This window comes from Vipera berus, assembly GCF_964194415.1.
Source record: "Vipera berus genome assembly, chromosome: 6".
In the NCBI taxonomy this organism is placed as follows: Eukaryota; Metazoa; Chordata; class Lepidosauria; order Squamata; family Viperidae; genus Vipera; species Vipera berus.
Window position 1 is genome coordinate 79,591,280 of NC_138208.1, and position 21,598 is coordinate 79,612,877.

At 40.3% G+C, this 21,598-nt stretch overlaps 1 protein-coding gene across 2 annotated transcripts in view; it reads left to right on the forward strand.

The window, feature by feature from the left end:
* The window catches only part of DERA (deoxyribose-phosphate aldolase), a 51,940-nt gene extending 31,039 nt beyond the window's left edge, over positions 1 to 20,901 (forward strand). For both annotated transcript variants that reach the window (XM_081330606.1, XM_081330607.1), the window contains exons 7-9: positions 10,553 to 10,665; positions 17,349 to 17,498; positions 20,277 to 20,901. In XM_081330606.1, coding sequence (XP_081186732.1) covers positions 10,553 to 10,665; positions 17,349 to 17,498; positions 20,277 to 20,333 — 320 coding nt within the window. In that variant the 3' untranslated portion in view covers positions 20,334 to 20,901. The remainder of the gene's footprint in view (positions 1 to 10,552; positions 10,666 to 17,348; positions 17,499 to 20,276) is intronic.
* The last annotated feature ends 697 nt before the right edge of the window (positions 20,902 to 21,598 follow it).

Genomic DNA, 21,598 nt, shown 5'->3' on the forward strand with positions numbered 1-21,598 from the left:
GAGAGGTCCTTGGTGCTCTCTGAGCTTGCTTGTTTTCTTGCAGATGTTTCATTACCCTAACTAGGTGCTAGTAAGGGGTGCTGTTGGCTGTCAGGTTATATTCTGCTGTCTTGCCCTGTCTGTGTGGGTGGGGTGGTCTTAGAGAGTCTTTGGTTGTGCTGTTTACTAATGGCTCTTTGGAAGTTTCTTGAGTGGGGTGCTACTTACTTGATTGTTGGTCTGAAGGTGACCTTGGAGTTAATCTGTGTTGATCTGAGTGCTGATTACTGACTGGTGGAGAGGTGCTGGAGTCTTTTTCCCTTTGGGGCTGGTTGATTGTCTCTTTTGCATGATCTGTAGATATTGTTAATGTCTATGTGTCTATTGATGGCCGATTTGTCTTGAGTGCCAGGCTTCTAGAAATTCCCTGGCATTTTTGGATTTGGCCTGGTCTAGGATTGTCACATTTTCCCAACTGAAACTATGGTTAAATCTGTCTAGATGCTGTGAAATTAAAGCATTTTCATCATGCCTTTTGACGAAAGGCACTCCTTACTAGCACTGATGATGCTACCCAGTTAGAGTAGTGAAACGTCTGCAAGAAAACAACCATGCTCAGAAGACACCAAGGACCCCCTCATTTCAACCCTGGGCTGCAAATATTCTCCTTCATTGTAATATCTAACAATTTTTCTTTCGTTGCTTTCATCTTTTAGATTGCAGTGATGTGCAGGGGATGTTTATAATGGCAACAATAGCAGTTTGTAGTGAGTTTGATTTAAGAGATTTTTCTGTGAAAAGAGTGCCCAAAATAGTTTTCATAAAAATCATTAAAAAAAGGCTCCCCCATGCCAAAAACATAAAAAGCATGACACCTAAAGGGGAAAAAAAAGTTTGGGATAACCAAGAAAACCCAGCCACCAATTTTTAAAGGCATACAGATTGTCCTCAACTTTCAACCATTTATTTAGTGACCGTTCAAAGTTACCATGGCACTGGAAAAAAGGGACTTTTCACTTGACGGATTGCAGCATCTTTATGGTCACGTGATCAGAATTTGGCCGCTTGGCAACTGGCATGTATTTATGACAGTTGCTTCTGACAAGCAAGGTCAATGGGGAAGCCAGATTCAATTAACAACCCTGTTACTAACTTAACAACTTTAGTGATTCACTTAACAACTGCGGCAAGAAAGGTCACGATATCAGGCAAAACTCACTTTACAACTGTCTTGCTTAACAATGGACATTTTGGTCCCAATTGTGATTGTAAGGGAAGCACTCCCTGTACAGTGGCTGTCCGACTGATAAAGTGGAATGGAATCATTCAAGGACTGGGAGAGATAACACAGTCTTTTAGCACAAATTGTAAGCCACCCAGAGTTGCTTTGGATAGCGAGGTGGGTGGCATATAAATTTAATAAATCAAATCAAATAAGAATAAAATAAATTCAGGAGCTGTTGAACTGATATGGCTTAAATTACATTTACTTCTTGTCCTGGATTTGATATGGAGTATAGTTTCCAATGTCCAACTTTTCATCTCTTAACTGTCATGTTCCTTGACCTCAGCACACATTTCTGTGCACGTGGATTGCACAGGCCGAATCCATCTGGGAATCACACAGATAACCAAACCCTAAGCCATAGAGCTCATTATAGGAAATACAGGTAGTCCCTGACTTACAACAGTTCACTTAGTGACACTTAGTTCAATGTTGCAATGGCACTGAAAAAAGTGACTTTATGTCCACTTTTCACACTTACGACCATTGCAACATCACATGTTCAATTTTTTTTTTATTAAGGAGTTTTACAATATTTTACAATATATCCTCAAATCCCTCCCACCCCAACCCCCCCACTTCCCCCCCCCCCACTTCCCAGAGCTAAATACAGGATTATAGTTACAACAATCATATTCTAAATAAAAATTTACACAATATACAATCAACCAAATTCGTACTGCGCTTTAACTCTCTCTTAGCATAACTACTAACAATAACAATATCCTACTAAATTCTACTCATAAGCTAAATGGAACTTTTTGGTCCCATATTTGTTTTCAATATAATTTATCCATCTCCTCCAAACTGAAATATATCTCTCCTGTGAGTGATCCTTTAAATAAGCAGAAATCTTGGACATTTCTGCAAGATTAGAAACTTTAAACACCCATTCTTCTACCGTGGGCAGATTGTCCTTCTTCCAATATTGTCCCACCAGTAACCGTGCTGCCGTTATCATATTCAGCATCAGATTAGTCTCTTTGACATCACAATTTACAACAATACCCAGTAAGAACAATTGCGGGGAAAACTTTATCTTCCTCTTAAAAATCTTTTGAATGTTCCACCAAATTTTAATCCAGAAGGCTTTTATGTTTCTACAAGTCCACCACATGTGGAAATAGGTAGCTTCTAAGCTACCACACCTCCAACACTTAGACTGCAGATTAGGATACATGTTGGACAACTTCTTGGGATCCAGATGCCATCTATAAAACATTTTGTAAAAATTTTCTCTTAAATTTTGAGCCTGGGTAAATTTAACATTTCTGACCCAAATTATCTCCCAGGTGTCCAACGAGATTGGTTCCTGAATATTTTGTGCCCACTTTATCATGCAATCTTTAACCAATTCCGTTTCCGAATCCAATTCAATTAAAGCATTATATATCCTCTTTATATGTGCACATTTTGAATCTCTAATTTGCTTTACTAAATTTTGATCTGTAATTGTGATACCAACCTTTTGATCTGACTTCCACCTAGCTTTCAATTGGGTATATTGAAACCAAGAGTAATTTATGTTTTCTTGTCTTAACTCCTCTGCTGATTTAAGTTGCCAATCATTCCCTTGCAATTTGAGTAGTTCCTTATAAGAAACCATATCCATACTCACTCCCATAGATACACCCTCTATCGCGTGTCCAGGAATTCCCCAAATCGGTATTTTATAATTTAACTTATTATAGTACTTTTTCCAGACACGCAGTAAAGCACTTCTAAGAATATGGGATTTAAAAGCCCTGTCTACCTTCTTATCGTAAAGCAAGTATGCATGCCATCCATATACCAAATCCCATCCCTCAAGATGAAGTATTCTCTTGTTAGTTAAATTAAGCCAATCACTAACCCAGGTCAAAGCAGCCGCATCATAGTACAATTTCAAATTCGGCGCCTTGAGTCCCCCTCTTTCCCTGGCATCCTGTAAAATCTTGAATTTAACTCTTGGTTTTTCCCCCGCCCAGATAAATTTGTTAATACCCTTCTGCCATTGATCAAGGTTGGCATCCTTTTTCAGTATAGGTATCATCTGAAACAGAAAGAGGAACTTTGGTAGAACATTCATTTTAACAACTGCAATTCTTCCCAGTAGTGATAATTTTAATTTTTTCCAATTATTTAAGTCCCTTTGTACCTTCAACCATAGTGTTTCATAATTATTCTTATACAATTTTACATTTGAGGCTGCAATATGCACTCCTAGATATTTAACCTTCTTCACTATTTCAAAACCTGTTAAGTTAGATAACATATCCCTTTCACTCGTAGATAAATTCTTGGATAATATCTTAGTTTTATTACTGTTCACCTTAAACCCAGAAACCTTACCATACTGAGTTATAATTTCCATCAAGTCTACAACCGACTGTAGCGGTTGGGATACTGTCACAACCAAGTCATCAGCACGTGAAAATGGAGTGAAGACCACATGTTCAAAATTCAGACTCTTGGCAACTGAGGTGCATATATGATGGTTGCAGCGTCCCCTTTGCGACCTTCTGACAAGCAGAGTCATTAGGGAAGCCAGGTTCACTTAACAACCGTGTTACTAACTTAACAACGGCAGCAGTTCACTTAGCTGTGGCAAGAAAGATTGTAAAAATGGGCCAAAATTCTATTAACAACCTTCTTGCTTAGCAACAGAAAGTTTGGGCTCAGGAAGTCGAGGACCACCTGAAAACCTCCTCTCTCTTCAACATTTAAAAATGATTCAAATTTTGGAACAGCCGCAAATGATGACCTCCACTTTAGAACTCTTTCTTCCTTTGTGTTTTATGTTCCTTTCTTCCACTATGTTAGGCCCGGAATGAAGCCTTTCCTTCTCATAGTCTGGCAGGATACAGGCCTGTTAACGCTGGGCCCACCAAATTTGGATTTCCCTTAGAAAAATTGGAAGAGATGCCAAGGTGATCACATCCGGCTGGTCGCTCTGCATTCTTTTAAATTGCAGACTTGGTTCTTATTCTTTATTAAGAGTAAAGCCACGTTAAGCAATCTGAGATTATTGGGAGATAATGGCATCCCGCGGGTGTTTAGAGCATAACTGAAACATAAAGATTGCGATTACGCCATGATTGCTATGCTGTTTATTATTCTTTACTGCTTAATAATGGCTCTCTAATATTGTTCTTGTCTATAGCCAGCTAAATACTTTGCTCCAGTTTTAATCACATAAATGGTTGCCATTTACATGTTCCAGAAATGCTTTTTTTTTTAGTTTCCCCCCCTTTTTTTCCTTATTTTGCTGGCAGCGAAAGGGAGTGGTAACATGGAGCATACTCTCATATGGATTTTCTTAATAGATGTTGCCTATCAACATTTTTCTTTTCGGTTGTTACTTCTAGTCCAAAATAACTTCCAAAAACAACTCTGCTTTTGGTTGTGGCACAGTTTCAGAAATAGCAGATAATCGGCATTTAATTCGCTTGATCTTTCCTATGTTCTGGCAGCTTTTACCTCTCATTTGAGGATGTTGTTATATTGTTAAGGCATCAGGCTAGAAAGCGGGAGACCCTGAATTCAAGTCTTGCCATGGCCATGAAAGCCGGCTGGGTGTCTTTGGGCCAATCTCACAGAGTTGTTGTTGTTGTGGGGAAAATAGGAAGAGGAAGCTGTGTCGGATATGTTTGCTGCCTTGAGTTATTTGTAAAAATAATAAAGGCGGTCTACAAACAAACAAAAAAGGATGAATGGCTGCAGGAATTGTGTACGTCTAGTTTAATGAAAAGAAGAACTAGGGGTGACATGATAGCAGTGTTGTAATATCTCAGGGGCTGCCACAAAGAAGAGGGAGTCAAGCTATTCTCCAGAGCACCTGAAGGCAGGACAAGAAGCAACGGATGGAAACTAATCAAGGAGAGAAGCAACCTAGAACTAAGGAGAAACTTCCTGACAGTTAGAACAATTAATCAGTGGAACAACCTGCCTCTAGAAGCTGTGGATGCTCCAACACTGGAGGTTTTTAAGAAGAAATTGGGCAACCATTTGTCTGAAATGGTATTGGTTTTCCTGCCTGAGCAGTGGGTTGGACTAGATGTCCTCCAAGGTCCCTTCCTTCTCTGTTATTCTGAACGAATGAATATTCTCATTAGATGCGGTAGAATTAATTTCTGATAACACTTGTAAACCCAAACCTTTGAAAACCATGGAAGTTAAAAAATGGCCCGTTGACCTGACTTCAGATGGACTCTTGAAAGAGAATCTCCTTAAGTTGAGTTCTGGCCTCAATTATATCTAGGCTAGATTGCAGCCACAAGGTAGTTTAAGGAAGACTTTGGGAAGATATTTGAAGCTCTAAAGCTTGACCGATGAACTCAAGACAAGAGTTGGATGAATCCACTGACTAAATCCACTGAATCTGGCTTCCATGAATGAATAGTGCAACTTTCCTGCAATCAGCTGCAATACGGTAGTTTGCAGTAAGCCTGGAAAAAGTCATATACTGTAGAATGCCTGCCAAAGTTTTTTTTTTTTTTAAAAAAAAATCCTGTCCATTGAAAGGAGAATGTTGGAGAGAAGACTTGAAGAAATTTCTGATTCGCAAATTCATAACTAGGAAGGACCTGTGACTTTTTCTAGATTTATTTATTGAGGCTTCTTGATTACATGCCTAGGTATTCTGGCTTTTTGAAAGGATGGCTTTCCATCGGAAAGTTTTTCTACGCTCGAGTTGGCAATTAAAGATAAAAGATCTGTTAAAAAAGAAAGTCAACACCTTGAAGTTGCCTGTCCATATTTAGCACCCGGATAGCAGACAAGTTGGCACACTCTCTGAGCTATGGTTTATTTAACCCTTGCTTATTGAATGAATCACAATTGCCTGCATTTGTACAATAGGCTAAACCATAAACCCTGTTTAAAACTGGCTAGGTTTGTGTAACACAGTAAACTAAAACAAGCTACGTTTCGGCGTAAGCATGCTCGTTAACCCCGCCCAGTCTTTTCAGTATGATGAGATGCATTATATTTTGAATTCAGTTATGGAGTTTATTTTCCAACATGCTTCTGTACAAATATGTTAATATATGTACTTTGAAAAGAAATCTGGCTTCTTTTGTCCTCCTTCGCGTGATGCAGAGTTTTTGTTCTCAAAATACCACCTTATTATGTGCCTTGACAGGCTGGTTTTCATCGGATGTTGTTCCCAGTCTTGACTTTTGCTTGTGATACATAGAATTTATGTTGCTGCTAATACAGTGGCTTCCCACAATGAAATCAAACTTTGACCCTTTCTTCTTTGCCTAAACTTTGGGTTTTTTTTTCTTTCTTACCAATCTGAGAAAAAGAAAAGAAAAAAAAACATTGACAGGTGAATTATATAGCCAGAAACACCTTATTTATAAAGCTAATATGAAATACGTTTAAGAGCCTCCATTTTAACAGCAAAACTTTCTTTTCTCTCCCTCTTCCTGTTTTCATTAGAGTAATATAAAATGTTAATAATACCTTTATATTGTAAAGCTCCGTGGCTGCATTCATCTTCTGAGTTCTTTACGGTATTCTGCTAGGAAACTCTCGCTTGAATCATAAATAGAATTTGTTCGTAAAATAAAATAGAGCATTGTTTTCATTGTTAGAAGATGTTGCTAAATTGGCTGTATTTTGATAATCACATTGAAGCTGATTATTCTGCTAATAGCCTTAAGGTATTATTTTATTTTTTAAAAATAAGTGTTTCACTATAATCCTAATACTACTATTTAAAAAAAAATTCCTTTCTTGTTTCTGCAAAGTCTGAATGAGATTTTCAGAATTGAATAATAATTTGATCCGTTAATCTTTCGAAGCTAGTAATTTTATTTTCCCCTCTTTGCAGTCTCCGAGGCTTGCAAATGAATAGAGCTTCATTACTGGAGCCTGCATTTAATAACCTTTATCCATTATCTTGTAATTAAGACTCCTTGTAACGAATCATGAGGACAATGCAAAAATACATAGTACATTTCTTTAATGAACTGGAAAATGTTCATCTTGTTCTATTTAGTAATGAGTTGCTGAAGAGTCGTTAAATCCACTGGAGAATACAGCGAGATGGATTTTGAAGACTATCTTGAGTTTGTGGTTAATCTATTAGAATTAAAATTTCATCTTCTATTTTTATCAACAGCCGATTAGAAGCCCTTCTGTTTGACCAAATTGATTATGAGACCCTTATACAAGGGCAGATGTTGTTTAATGAAAGTTTTTAATGAAACCATACCATTGAGATTTCTAATTATCAGACGTATAAAAGCTTTGACTTACCTTACTCCGATAGGAGGAAGTGGGAGATAGGGGTGGAAGACTTAAACAAAAGGGTTTAAAGTCTGCAATTTTTAAAAAAATGAAGGGAGGGAGAACATACGAGTTGATGCAAAGAAGTTTGCTTTTCCTTTCTAAAGGGGAAACATTCTCATTCCATCCATGTTAAGAAAAGCTCTGCAGGGCAGCCAACATAGTGAAGAGCTGGAGGACAAGTTTTGTGTACCTAAAAATCTCTGGCACAACCATGCAAAATAAGTATTTCAAATGCCAATGATATGAAAGGTCTTACCGGTTTAGAAAATATTGGGATTGAATCTAACATGGTTGTCTGTAGCACTGGTTCTCAAACTGTGGTCCGCAGGCCAGTGGTGGTGGGGGCATAATGTCATCACAGGGGATCTGCAAAGGCTTGGGAAAAAATGTTATGATTAAAATCTTGAGTTAAGTTTTGGGTGTCCGTGGCCATGGCCCATTTAAGGTATTTAAAGGGGGTCCGTGGTGAAGAAAAGGTTGAGAACCACAGATCTATAGCCCGTGAGCCGTGGTGGCGCAGTGGTTAGAATGCAGTACTGCAGGCTACCTCTGCTGACTGCCGGCTGCCAGCAGTTCTGCAGTTCGATTCTGACCTGCTAAAGGTTGACTCAGCCTTCCATCCTTCCGAGGTCGGTAAAATGAGGAGCCAGATTGTTGCGTGTGTGTGTGTGTGGCTGACTCTGTAAACAGCTTAGGGAAGGCTGTAAAGCACTGTGAAGCGATATATACATCTAAGTGCTATTGCTATCTATAGAATTCTTAGGAAAGTTGTCTGGATAATTTAGTTGTCAGAAAGTTAGCTGGATAATTTCTAAAAGCATAACAAAGACAAAAGCAGCAAAGTTAGTTCCAGGTTCAATCAGATGACCCTTTTTCTTTATTAGACTTCTCTGCTGTATCTCCTGCCCTCTGGAACGTTCTTCCTTCAGAGATTAGGATGACTCTGCTAGCCTTTTGTAAGGCTGTGAAGACCTAGTTATGTGCTCAGGCCTGAGATCCCAGTGTGTTTAGGGCCCCATTTCCTGGTTGTACTAATGTTTATGGTTATAATTTTCTTGGTTGAAAAAACCACTGATTGTACTTGGTTTTAATGGCTTTTATAATTGTGCATCCAGTTTTGGTCACCACGATGTAAAAAAGATGTTGATAGTCTACAAAAAGTGCAGAGAAGAACAACAAAGATGATTAGGGGACTGAAGGCTAAAACATACAGTATGAAGGACAGTTGCTGGATTTGGGTATGTCTAATTTAATAAAATGAAGGAGTAGAGTTGACATGACAGCAGTGTTCCAATATCTAGAACAGGGCTTTTCAACTTTTTCACCCATTTGTACCACTTTTAGGATATGGGAACATCCGAGTACCACCAGTTGCCTAGCAAGGTGTCAAAAACTTGATGACCCCCCCAAAAGGAAAAAAGTGATGAAGTACAGGTAGTCCTCAACTTACCACAGTTCATTTAGTGACTGTTCGAAGTTACAGTAGCACTGAAAAAAGTGCTCCCCAAGCCACAGCCGAGGAAGATACCTGCCTGCCCACCCGGTGGCGCTCTTCCTCCTGTCCCAGGTTTTCATTGTTGTGAGCATTTCTGTTGAGGATTGGCAGCAATGGTGGGGTGGGGGGGGTGTTTGGTTTTCATTCCCCCTGTCTGCTGGGTGGCTGCAGCAGGTTTTGGTCACTCCATATGACCCTGGGACACTGTGATCATCATAAATATGAATCAGTTGCCAAGCATCTGAATGTAAACCACAAGACCCTGGAGATACTGCAACATTCCAGCTGATTGGCGCTTCTTATGGGCTCAGCAGAAACGCCAGGATCAGCACCGAGCTCCAGCTAGAGCCTGGCGCTGATCCTGGTACTTCCACTGAGCCCTGACAGCCCCGAAGAAGCGCTGATCTTGGTGCTTCCGTTGAGCCCTGACGCCCCTGCAGCTCCAGCCATTTCTCCCTCAGGCTTGTGCGGTGCTGCCAACGGTTCAGCTCATTCCCCTCCCCCGCTACCACTTTTCTAGGATGGTCGCGTACCACCTGCTAGGTGCCAATGTACCACAGGTGGTACCCGTACCACTGGTTGAAAAGCCCTGATCTAGAATGCTGCGACAAAGATAGGCGTCAACCTATTCTCCAAAGCACCTGAAGGGTGCTTTGTTTTGATTTCCAATGGATGGAAACTAACCAAGGAGAGAAGCAACCTAGAACTAAAGAGAAATTGCCTGACAGTGAGAACAATTGATCAGTGGAACGTCTTGACTTCAGAAGTTGTGAGTGCTCCAGCACTGGAGGTTTTTAGGAAGAGATTGGACAGCCAGTCTGTCTGAAATGATATAGGGTCTCCTGCTTCAACAGAGGGTTGGACTAGAAGACCTCCCAGATCCCTTTCAACTCTGTCATTCTGTTATTAATCCACCCAGAGTCCCTTGTCTCAGACAGGTGGCTCTGGAAAATAAATAAATAAATCCTGACTTTTGAAAAGGAAATCAAAATGGAGTAGAGAAAGATTTCTGGCTGGCAATTCTGAACTGAAGCGATTTTCCGCCACAACTTTTGTTTCAAATTCCATTATTTCCTGCCTTTTAAAAAGAGAGGGGAATCAGTATTGGAAACGAACCTCAAATCTAGGACAGTGATGGCAAACCTTTAAGAGACCGAGTGCCCAAACTGCAACCCAAAACCCACTTATGTATCGTCGGGTGCTGGGTGGATGTGGCCCATTGGGTGGGACTAAAAAATTCAACCAATCAATTCCAACTTTGCGAGATCTTTTTTTTTTCCCCGCGAGAAGTTGAAATTGATTGATTGAACTTTGTCTTTTCTTTTGGCCTAAAGCAAAAAGGTTTTATAAAACCCAGCTGAAGGCCTAGGACTGGGGCGACGGCGCGCGTGCCCACAGAGAGGGCTCTCCATGCCACCTGTGGCACGTGTGCCATAGGTTCGCCACCGCGGACCTAGGAGTTCTGACACTATATTTTGCTGACCTAAACTTTTCTCTTATCTTCTTTTTCCAAGGTTCTGATTTTATCAAGACATCTACAGGAAAAGAAGCGGTTAATGCTATTTTCCCAGTAGGCCTGGTCATGGTGAGAGCTATCAGAGATTACTACTGGAAAACTGGCTATAAGGTAACATAATCGCTCATCATTTCGAAAACGGTTCTCTCCAAAAGAAAAAAAAAGGTGAAATGTTTAAGGTTTTTTAATAAGACCTTTTAATGAGATTTTTGTTTGTAAGACTTTTATCCTTCCCCTCTTCAACACATCAGAAAGGGTTAGGCTTGTTCTTCCTCCTGCATTTTAGTCTCAGAATGCGTACATTAGGCTGGAAGACAACGGTGGGAAGACAAAATAAAATAGAACTTCTTGGGGAAAAATTATTTTTCTGTGTTGCATACATCTTTCCCATGTTTTTTTCACGTGCATACAGGTAACCTTCAATTTACAACAGTTCATTTGACTATTGAAGGTTAAAAACGGCACTGAAAAAGTGACTTACAACGGGTTTTCACACTGACGACTATTGCAGCATCCGCATGGTCACGGGCATACTGCAATGGTCATAAGTGTGAAAAAGGGTCATAAATCACTTTTTTTTCAGTGCAGTGTAACTTTGAACGGTCACTAAACAAACAGTTGTAAGTCGAGGACTACCTGTAATACCACTGAAAGTCAAGCCATTTTCTTGCCGAAGTTTGCTAGTATTTCTTGGAGTGCTGGAAAGCTCCTTATGGTCTCATGGCACAGAAGAGGAGTACTCTTCTACATACATGTAACATAGCTTTCTTAAAGAGGCCAGTCAAACAAGCTGTGATAGCAAGGAAGAGATATGAGTGGTCAAGGAGGCTGTAGATGTTGACTATCAGCTTTTTGCTGGACCTCGTGATGATGATGTTAACCTATGGATTGTCCTTCTGATGATGATGATGATGATAACTTTATTGTCACTTTAAATGTACACCAATCAGCATACATCAAAATGAAATTTCGTTGCATACAGCTCTCAAAGAGTCACCACCTCCGATATATATTCTCCCCTTAAATTACACAAATGTGGTCACTCCTGAGCAAAATTGCAATGGAAGTTGTTTTATACTAGCTACCTTTAAGCCAACCTCGTGCACTCATGATCTCTCTTCACATAGTTCTCCAGATCTCAGCAACAATGCATTTCAGGATAAAATACCTGCCCCCATGACATAAATGATTCAACGGAAAATTTTAAGCATTTCTCTTCCTAGAATTTTTGGCCTCAAAATTGAATGTTTCCATGAAAAATAAAACAAAAAAATCCCCACCATTGGGGAAACCAAACATGATAAACATGACAGTTTTGAAGGATTAATCACTTACAAAGATACATATTTCCTGATCAAAGAAGTGAAGCTAGACACATGGCCATTTTTCATTCATTTTGTTCATGCATTTTTCATCCAGAATCCATTGAGAAAGCTTTTACAATTTTGGCCTAGTTGGCTTTAAAAAAAATCACTTAGATTGCCTATTTGGTATGTGAACAAATGACACCTGAGGACTATACTCAATGGCATCCATTACAAGACACAATTATCTCAAAATGTCTTGTGTGGCGGGTCACTGCATAAATGACATCACACTGTGCACATAATTCCCCCCACTCTTCTGTAGATACCTATGTTCATGGGACAGTTGTTATTTATCCTTTGAGCTGTGGCAGAGCGATGCAGTTATGAATTTCTTCATACAGATAGTCCTCAACTTACAGCCAATTGTTTAGTGACTATTCGAAGTTACAATGACATTAGAATAGACAGATAAATAGAGATAGATAGATGATAGATAGATAGATAGATAGATAGATAGATGATAGATAGATAGATAGATAGATAGATAGATAGATAGATAGATAGATAGATAGATAGATAGAAAAAGAAAGAAATACAGGACACATGGGTAGGATAGAATAGAATAGAATAGAATAGAATAGAATAGAATAGAATAGAATAGAATAGAATAGAATAGAATAGAATAGAATAGAATAGAATAGAATAGAATAGATTGGAAGGGACCTTGGAGGTCTTCTATTCCAACCCCGTGCTCAGGCAGGAAACCCATACCATTGCAGGCAAATGGTTGTCCAGTCTCTTCTTAAACACTTCCAAAGTTGGAGCATTCACAACGTCTGGAGGCAAGTTGTGCCACTGATTAATTCAGGAAATTTCTCCTTAGTGCTAGGTTGCTTCTCTCGTTGAATAGTTTCCATCCATTGCTTCTTGTCCTGCCCTCATGTGCTTTGGAGAATAGCTTGATTCCCTTTTCTTTGTGGCAACACTTGAGATATTGGAACACTGCTATCATGTCACCCCTTGTCCTTCTCTTCATTAAACTAGACATACCCAATTCCAGCAACCGTTCTTTATCTCTTTTAGCCTCCAATTCCCTGATCAGCTTTGTTGCTCTTCTCTGTGCTCTTTCAAGAGTCTCAACCTCCTTTTTACATCGGGGTGACCAAAACTGGATGCAGTATTCCAAGTGTGGCCTTACCAGGGCATTGTAAAATGGCATTAATACTTCATGTGATCTTGATTCTTTCCCTCTGTTAATGCAGCCTAGAACTGTTTTGGCTTTGAAAAAAGTAACTTACCACAGGTCCTCACCTATGATTGTTGGCAGCACCTCTAAAGCCTGGCAACCAGCTTACATTTACAATGGTTGCAGAATCCCAGGGTAACATGACTGACATTTACAACTTTCCCATTTAACTTCTGACAAGCAAAGTCAGCGAGGGAAGCCAGATTTGCTTAACAACCACATGGTTTGCTAACAGCAGCAGTGATTTGCTTAACAACCATTCAGAAAAGGTCGTAAAATCAGGCATGACTAAGTTTGCTTAGCAACAGAAATTCTGCCCCCACTGTGTGTGGTCATAAGTCAAGGACTACTAGTAGTTGAAACCATATTCAAGAGCTCAGCTTACAAGTAGATATCCATGTAAGCAGTACAATGACCCATTTTTCAATTAGTGTCAAGTCCAGCTGGAGGTGGGGAACAGATATCCATTTGGTTGGACCTCAGGTTCAAAAGATCTCAAGTGGAGAATCTTTTCAAATTATGTCAGTTTGGTGGTGGTGGTGGGGGACTCTAACTTAATCTGTAATTTTTGAATGGCGCTTTTATATAGGAGCTTCAAAAGCTAATGGTGTCCAAGCCCTTCTGAATCTCTAGGAGGGCCTGAATAATTGTATATAAATAGTATAAACAGAAAAACGTGATGAAAAAAACGCCCTCTTTCCTTTGCACACAGTGTTACATATGTGAAAGCATCCAGCCAACTTCCAAACTGTATTTTCAGGCTAAAACTTTGTGAATAATGAACATGTAAAGGTATTTTCTGCTTCACACAGAACCATATTAGACAATATTGTTGAGGGGATTATTTGTCCAGGTTTGTGAGAAAGTTGTCATAAATTGGGCTTCTGTACACTGTGACACTGGATGTGACTTTGCACATCAGTACACTGTAATGGTTTCAAATGTCTATGGAGATTCTCAGCCATCCAAATCGTGGTTGTCCCAAAGGTGTTTTTTCAAGACGCAACCGGTTTTTCTTTGTTTTTCCTTGAAGACATTTCGCTTCTCATCCAAGAAGCCTCTTCAGTTCTGAAGCTTTAGAACTGAAGAAGCTTCTTGGATGAGAAGCGAAATGTCTTCAAGGAAAAACAAAGAAAGTCCAGTTGCCTCTTGAAAAAGCAGCTTCGTAATGATTCCATTTCTCATTCACTTAAAGGAGGATTCATTAGGCAGAAATTTAAAGTTCTATCAACCAAAAGACTCCAGTGCATGTGCTCACTCTGGAAACAATAATAATGAGAAATAGTGGTAAACAGACTTTATATCCTTTTATTAGACAAAGATAATTTTATCATTGACAAGAGATTTCTGAATGCTTTCTTTAAGAAACCAATTCGGCTCCCACACAGATGCTTTTCTATGAAGGCATTGGCTAGTAGAAACAGGTTAATGTAGAAATTAAACTTCTCCCAAGGATGGAAGTGGGCTGCAGACTAACGTTTATTGAATGATAAGCTGTTGCAGCAATATAGAAAGTATTTGGCATAATAGGAAATAATCTCTTTTTTTCCCCTTGTCATCACTGAAGGACACACGCAAATTGGTTTTTCTGTTGGGGAATTCCTAGCCCAGAGAAACTTATTACTTTTAATAATATAAGGTGATGAGAAAAAAAAATCTCAGGCAGATGAACTTATTAAACAAAATAATGAAATGCTGTGAAAGCGCGTGGGAATAGTAGCCAAATCTTTTATCCTCCTAGGACAAAACATGCCATTACAGTATGGATAATGGCTCATTTGGGGAAAGGAGAAATGGAATTATTTGTGGGAATGTGAATGTTTCAGGTGGCAAAATAAGGTAAGGTCAAGTTCCAAGGCCTTACCAGCTGAGTTGCCATTTTATATATAATAACCGGTGCAATGTACTATTAGTACTACTAAGATGAGTTTACTGCACCACACAAACAAAATTTACGGATATTTCAGAAGCAGCTTTGTATGCAGGAGCAAATGAAAGAAGATCCAAGTTACACGCATGAAACCCCTTCTACAGGGGAAGGCAATATGGCAACTTTATGACCTGTGGACTTCAACTCCCAGAATTCCTATGCTGGCTCAGGAATTCTGGGAGTTGAAGTCCACAGGTTATAAAGCTGTCATATTTACTCACCCCTGCCGAAGACAAACCATAGATGTGTTTGAACCATGTTCTTTCTTCTGCCTCTTTTTTTTTTAAAAAAAAAACATACTTTGTCATCTCTTTTTCTGACATGGAGGCAGTGGTGGGATCCATCCGGATCGCACCACTTTGGCAGAACCGGTAGCTAATTTTTTTGTTGCCCAGGCCCAAAATGGACTTCCGGAAGTGGCATCCATGCAGAGAACTGGTTGTTCACATATTTGAATCCCATCACTGCATGGAGGCTACCATTTCTTACAGTCCACCCAGCGCATTCATGGATAAAGTTGGTAAGAAGTGGAAATATAAAAATTCAGATCAAGGGCTGATGTTCATGAAGGCTATTTATTGTTTCCAAGATTAGAAGAAGCTTGGCTTCACTGGCCGGCAATGGAAACAAGAAAGCTTTGTCCTTTCGTTGAGCTTGTTCTTTTTAGTGCAGTTGAAAAGCATGTTGGGCGTTGTAGTTCAATAGGGACTCATCTTCGTGTACTCCTTACTCGTAGCATAAAGATGCTTTAACAGCAGCTTTTAAGGGACATGTCCTCGTTATGTTATATGTGACTCACCTATTCTGGAAGCCTAGAGGGCAAAACAACCAAAGATAGCCCTTCAGAATTGGAGCAGAAGGACCCACCTTTGTTGAGTCAATGAACGTACACACACCAAATCCAGAAATTATTTTGCAGCCTAGAACTTTCCTTTGGATTGATTTATCACTAATAAGAGCAGGAAAGCGAAGTAGCTTTTTGTACACGTGTCAGAAGCACCGAGGTGGTTCCGGGTTAAAGGATTTGCTGGTGAAGCCACCATTGCCCTGGGGATGCCTTTCATGTCCCCAGCAGGAGCTGGAGTGAAGGACGAGAGCTCAACCTGTCCCACAGCAGCTCTCAGGTCTCAAACACAGGCTTGCTAACCTCCTGCCCAGCGTTCCAACCACTCAAGCCACTGGGCTCCTTAAGAGACGTAGTAATGGCAATGTAGTAGTTTGGGTTCTCTCTCCTCTCTGAGGAATTCTGAATTTGGGAAACTGGAGGATTCATAAGGTGCTCCAAATCAGAAGAGAAGGACAATTTCCATCTCTTCATCTTCTGGCTGGTGGTGCCATATTCTTTTAACGCCTCACTGCTGCCTGGAATATTCTTCTACTTCATATTCAGGAGGTTATTACTATTAAGAGCCTTAGATCAGAGTTCCCCAATCTTTTCAACTTTGCGGACTGGCGGGGGCAGGTGAGAGGGGAGGGTCCCACGCATGTGGTGGGTAAAGCATGTGCACACGGCTGCCCGCTGCTCACATGAGTGGGGATGCACGCGTGTCCGTGCTTGCTCACCATTTCTGTGGCCCGGTTCCAAAAGAATCAAGGCCCGGTAGTGGGCTGGGGCCCAGGGGTTGGGGACCCCTGCCTTAGATGCCTACTGTGAACATTCACCTCTTCCCTAGGTGTGAATGCCGCGTGTGAGTTTTATTCACTCTCTCGTTCCCCTCACTTTTTAATATATAGTTCATTCCAGATCTTTTAAATTTACTGCAGTTTTATTAGTTGCATTTAAATACTTCTTCCCAGCTAACTTGCTAGGCCATTTTTCAAGATTTTTAATATTAGCAAGATATTTCTTCTTTAAAAGTAAACTCTCTGGTTTCCCCCAAATTGGCTTTGAGGCTTTTAGTGCTCGTATAATACTTACTGTATCTATCCCCAGATGTCTGGAGCTCCGTGGTTATCAGGTTCTACTCTATGCTTCCATTTATATTTTTAGTGATTTTCTCTTATTTAGTTGTGTGTTTCTTCTTGTCATTATATTTTATTACCCTATAAGCCACTTTGTGCACCTGCATTTTGGAGAGGGAAGGCAGGAAAGAAATCCTTCTGTAAATTTTACACACACACAACACACACACACACACAGAGAGAGAGAGAGAGAGAGAGAGAGAGAGAGAGAGAGAGAGAGAGAGAGAGAGAGAGTGTTTAGATAGATGCGTGCATTTATATGCAAATTCCTATTTGCTCTACACCTGCAACAACTTCTTTGGAGTCTAACATAATAGTTCTTTCTTTTTAACAAATTTTCTTTCCTAAGGTTGGATTTAAACCTGCAGGAGGCATTCGAAAAGCCAAAGAGGCCTTGATCTGGCTTTCACTGATGAAGGAGGAATTGGGAGAGGAATGGCTGAAACCAGAACTCTTTCGCTTGGGTGCCAGTACTTTGCTGGGAGACATTGAAGCACAGGTGAGATTCGAAGCGCTGCCTTTCAGCAGCAAGGTTCAGCTTACTCAACACGTTTAACCCTTAACCTGGGCTAATGTAGCACAATTGTTGGCTTAATAGAATGTATGAGGGGCTGTCACAAGGCAGAGGGGGCCAGGTTGTTCACCAAAGCACCAGAGGGAAGGACGAGAAACAACGGTTGGAAACCGATCAAAGAGAGAAGCAACCTGGAATTAAGGAGAAACTTCCTGACAGTGAGGACAATAAACCAGTGGAACAGCTTGCCCCCAGAAATCATGCATGCTCCATCACTGAAGATTTTTAAGAAGAGGCTAGACATTCACCTGTCTGAGACAGTATAGGTTCTTCTGCTTGAGCAGGGGGCTGGGCTAAAAGACCTCCAAGGTTCCTTCCAGCTCTGCTCTATTCTATTCTATTCTATTCTATTCTATTCTATTCTATTCTATTCTATTCTATTCTATTCTATTCTATTCTATTCTATTCTATTCTATTCTATTCTATTCTATTCTATTCTATTCTATTCTATTCCATTCCATTCCATTCCATTCCATTCCATTCCATTCCATTCCATTCCATTCTGTTGTATTCTACTCTACTCTACTCCATTCCATTCCACTCCACTCCACTCCACTCCACTCCACTCCACTCCACTCCACTCCATTCCATTCTATTCTATTCTATTCTATTCTATTCTATTCTATTCTATTCTATTCTATTCTATTCTATTCTATTCTATTCTATTCTATCGAGCGAAAAAAATCTGGCAGCTACATGCCTTATTGTTTTCATCTTGTCATTAGAGTAAGGTTGGGGGGCGGGGAAGAGAGATGAGGCTTCAAATGGGTTAGTTAGAGAAACAAAACCTCTCCAGTTCTGCAGATGTTTATTGAGACAAAGATTTATGGAAAATTTTCAAGGACATTCTAACTGCTATGAAGAAGATAGCGGAAGGTTCCCAAAACAACGAGAAGGGGACATCCCGGAGGTTTGGCTGGGAATGTCATTGTTATATGCTTTGGTTAGTTGTCTTGGGATTTTAGAGTTCGTTTTCCTTTGCCTCTACCATGTCATATAATCAGTAAACCGGTAAGATTTTCAGAAATCAAGGAAATCCTGGACTTTATTTGGATATTCGAGCTGGAGGTTGACAATGTATTTGCTCGGATTAATAAAGCAAGTGCAGGGCTGAGAGGCTTTTGAGTGGCCAAAGGCAACAATACAGCCTCTTGACTTCTAGGGAGGAGGCAGTATTTATATCCTCCATTTATGACCACAGTAGAGCCTGGAATTTTGGTCATAAGTCATTACAGTCATAAGTTGAGGCACCAAGTTGCTAGATTAAATTTTTGTGAAGGTAAGTGAAGGTAAAGTGAGTCACATGGTCATTCACCGCGGGAATTTTTTTTTTTTGCTGGAAACTGGCAAAACTGGCACAGTCATATGATCACGAGATGCTATAGCCAGTCATCAGCGTAAGCCAATTGCCAAATGCCCAAACACAATCATGTGATCACTGGTGGTGGTGAGGGCAGTCATAATTTCAAGGATGGGTCATAAGTAGCTTTTCCAAAAGTCCATCATAACTGAATGGTCATTGTTAAATGACAAGTCATAAGTGAAGGGTTACCTCTATGGAAATCCAACAGTTGCTCCTCTTCCCCACTCCCAAATCTCCCCAGACCGTGGAATGGCCTTGAAGCTTTGGGGCTTTCGAGTAGGTTTTCAAGTATGGGGAAGCCATTTAGAAAGTGGAACAAAATCCCATCACGGAAATCCAGTCGTTTGCTGCCAAACTTTGAAGGAGAAAAAGGTGGATGGCCATACAAATGGCTGAATCAAGAATCTGACTATGCGGCAAGGATGCTTTTGATCTCGATACGAATGGCAAACCAATAAAATAAATGAACTTTTTAACCCAGTGTTTTTCAGCCATGGCAATTGTACAATGTGTGACCTTCAACCGACTGGGAAATTCTGGCAGCTGAAGTCCCCAACATCTTCAAATTGCCAAGGTTGACAAGCATTAGTTTAGTCAAAGCAGAAATCTTGGAGTTTCTGCTGAAAATGGAAGAAAAAGCTGAGCTTGGCTGGCTGTCAGTGCAAGGCACTCCACTTAGATAGGGCTCAAAATCAAGTAAGTGACAAGCTTTGCTTTTCTCTCAGCAAGATTAGCATAGACATTAAGTCAGTGGTCTGGCATCATTGTCTCTGGACAATGCTTCCTTGGCTAAGAAATGGAAATGAACACAGGTCCCCAACCCCTGGTCCATGGACCAGTACCAGGCTGTGGCATGCCAGCAGCCGGTCCGCACAAACAAGCAAAGCCCCATCCATGGGATGCAAGCAGCGCACAAACCCACACCCCCTCCGATCCGCAGAAAAAACCTCTCCATGTAACCGGTCCCTGGTGCCCAAAAGGTTTGGGACCTCTGCCCTAGAGTCAGAAATAACTGGGCAGGGGAAACCTTTACCTTTAACCTAACTGTACATGATGATTGTGAATTAGAGTGAGTCCTATATATACCATTTTCCATCTAGAGAGACAGAAAATTGCCAAATAAATGTAAGATGAAACACACCAGGTGAAACAAAAGAGTATCAGCTCATATTTCCTTTTTTTAAAAAAAAAAAGAGAATGGCTTTAGATAAGGCATGTTCTTAATCAGTGTGAATAATTAGGTGTCTATCCGCTAGGTCCATCTTTGCATTAACCTACCCATCGTTTGCCAGTTTTATTATACTGGTTTAATTTCTGCTTTCTTTGTTTCCATTGCACAGATTTATTATCATGTGACTGGCAGATATCCAGCTTCCTATGACCTGCCCATGGCTTAGACCAGTGACTGGTTTGTGCTGTGAAAGAGAGAAAGAATGAAACAAAGAATGTCCTGGAATTCTTTTCATGATACCTCGCCCTTACTAAGTGCTTACAAAACGGATTAAAACTGTGGTGCCTCCATTTTACAGTTTCAGTGTTCTTAGAATGTTCCAAGGCCCAGGTGAATAAATGCAGGAAGCTTTGTATGTTGAAAATTTCTACTGCTAATTGTGCTGTAAGGGCATATGTTGACTTCCGTCTTGATTTCAGAAAACAACCGGGAAATGATTGTCTTGGTGTGAATTTTGTACTTGAAAATAAGCATTTGTGAATTGTGATATATAAATGGAAGTATTCCAAAACATGATGGTCAGCAGTATTGGAATAGACCTTGATAAAAGCACCTCCGTGGTGCAGAGTTTTAAAATGATGCTATTTAGGCTATTAAAAAGTATATGAATGCAAACTGGTGTGGGTTATGAGGGAAAGATGTAACTGCACCCCAATCTTGCGGTCCTGACTAGGAGTGTGGTCAACCAAACAAGCCTTCACGTTAAGAAATAGCAAATAATGATTATCTAAATAAATTATTTAAAATCTCTGCTTTCTTCTCCCCTCCACTGAAAAGAGACTGAATGAGTCATCACCACAAAGCCTTATAGTTCCTATACAGATCCAAATTTAGTCCCTTGCTATTAAAGTAGTAATTCTTACAATTGCTGATAGGGTGATGATCTCTGTGCTAATTTGGCCCAGAAAATATCTGACCCTTTTTCAGTACCGTCATGTCCTGCTAGCTGTATGTATGAGAGAATTCAGACAACAGACTACCAGACTCAGATAACTTTGGCTAGATTGGATGCTGTTGGGAACAACTCTTGAAAGGTTGATAGTTTGTGGCCTCTTCCAGTTTTAACCTTTTGGATTAAAAATTCCCATCAATATCATGCGTTTGAACGTAACCAAGTCAAACTATTTGAAGGATTGTCTTTACCTGGTCACATCTACCCAACCCACCATAGCAGAGAAACGGGGAATGCTACAGGTCACCTCTTCCAAGATGGTCCATCAAGCAGGCCTTCTCCATATTGGCTCTCTCAGTGTGGAACATCATCCCCACAGAGATAAGATTGGCCTCCACTTTGACACTGAAGACCTTGGTTTTGCCAACGGGCCTAGGGTCTTCAGAATGGGATGGAACCCATCAAATGGAACATCTGATTGTTGTCATCAGGGAGGTGGAGTGGGGAGGGGTTATTGCCTTTTTATTGTTTTTATAAGA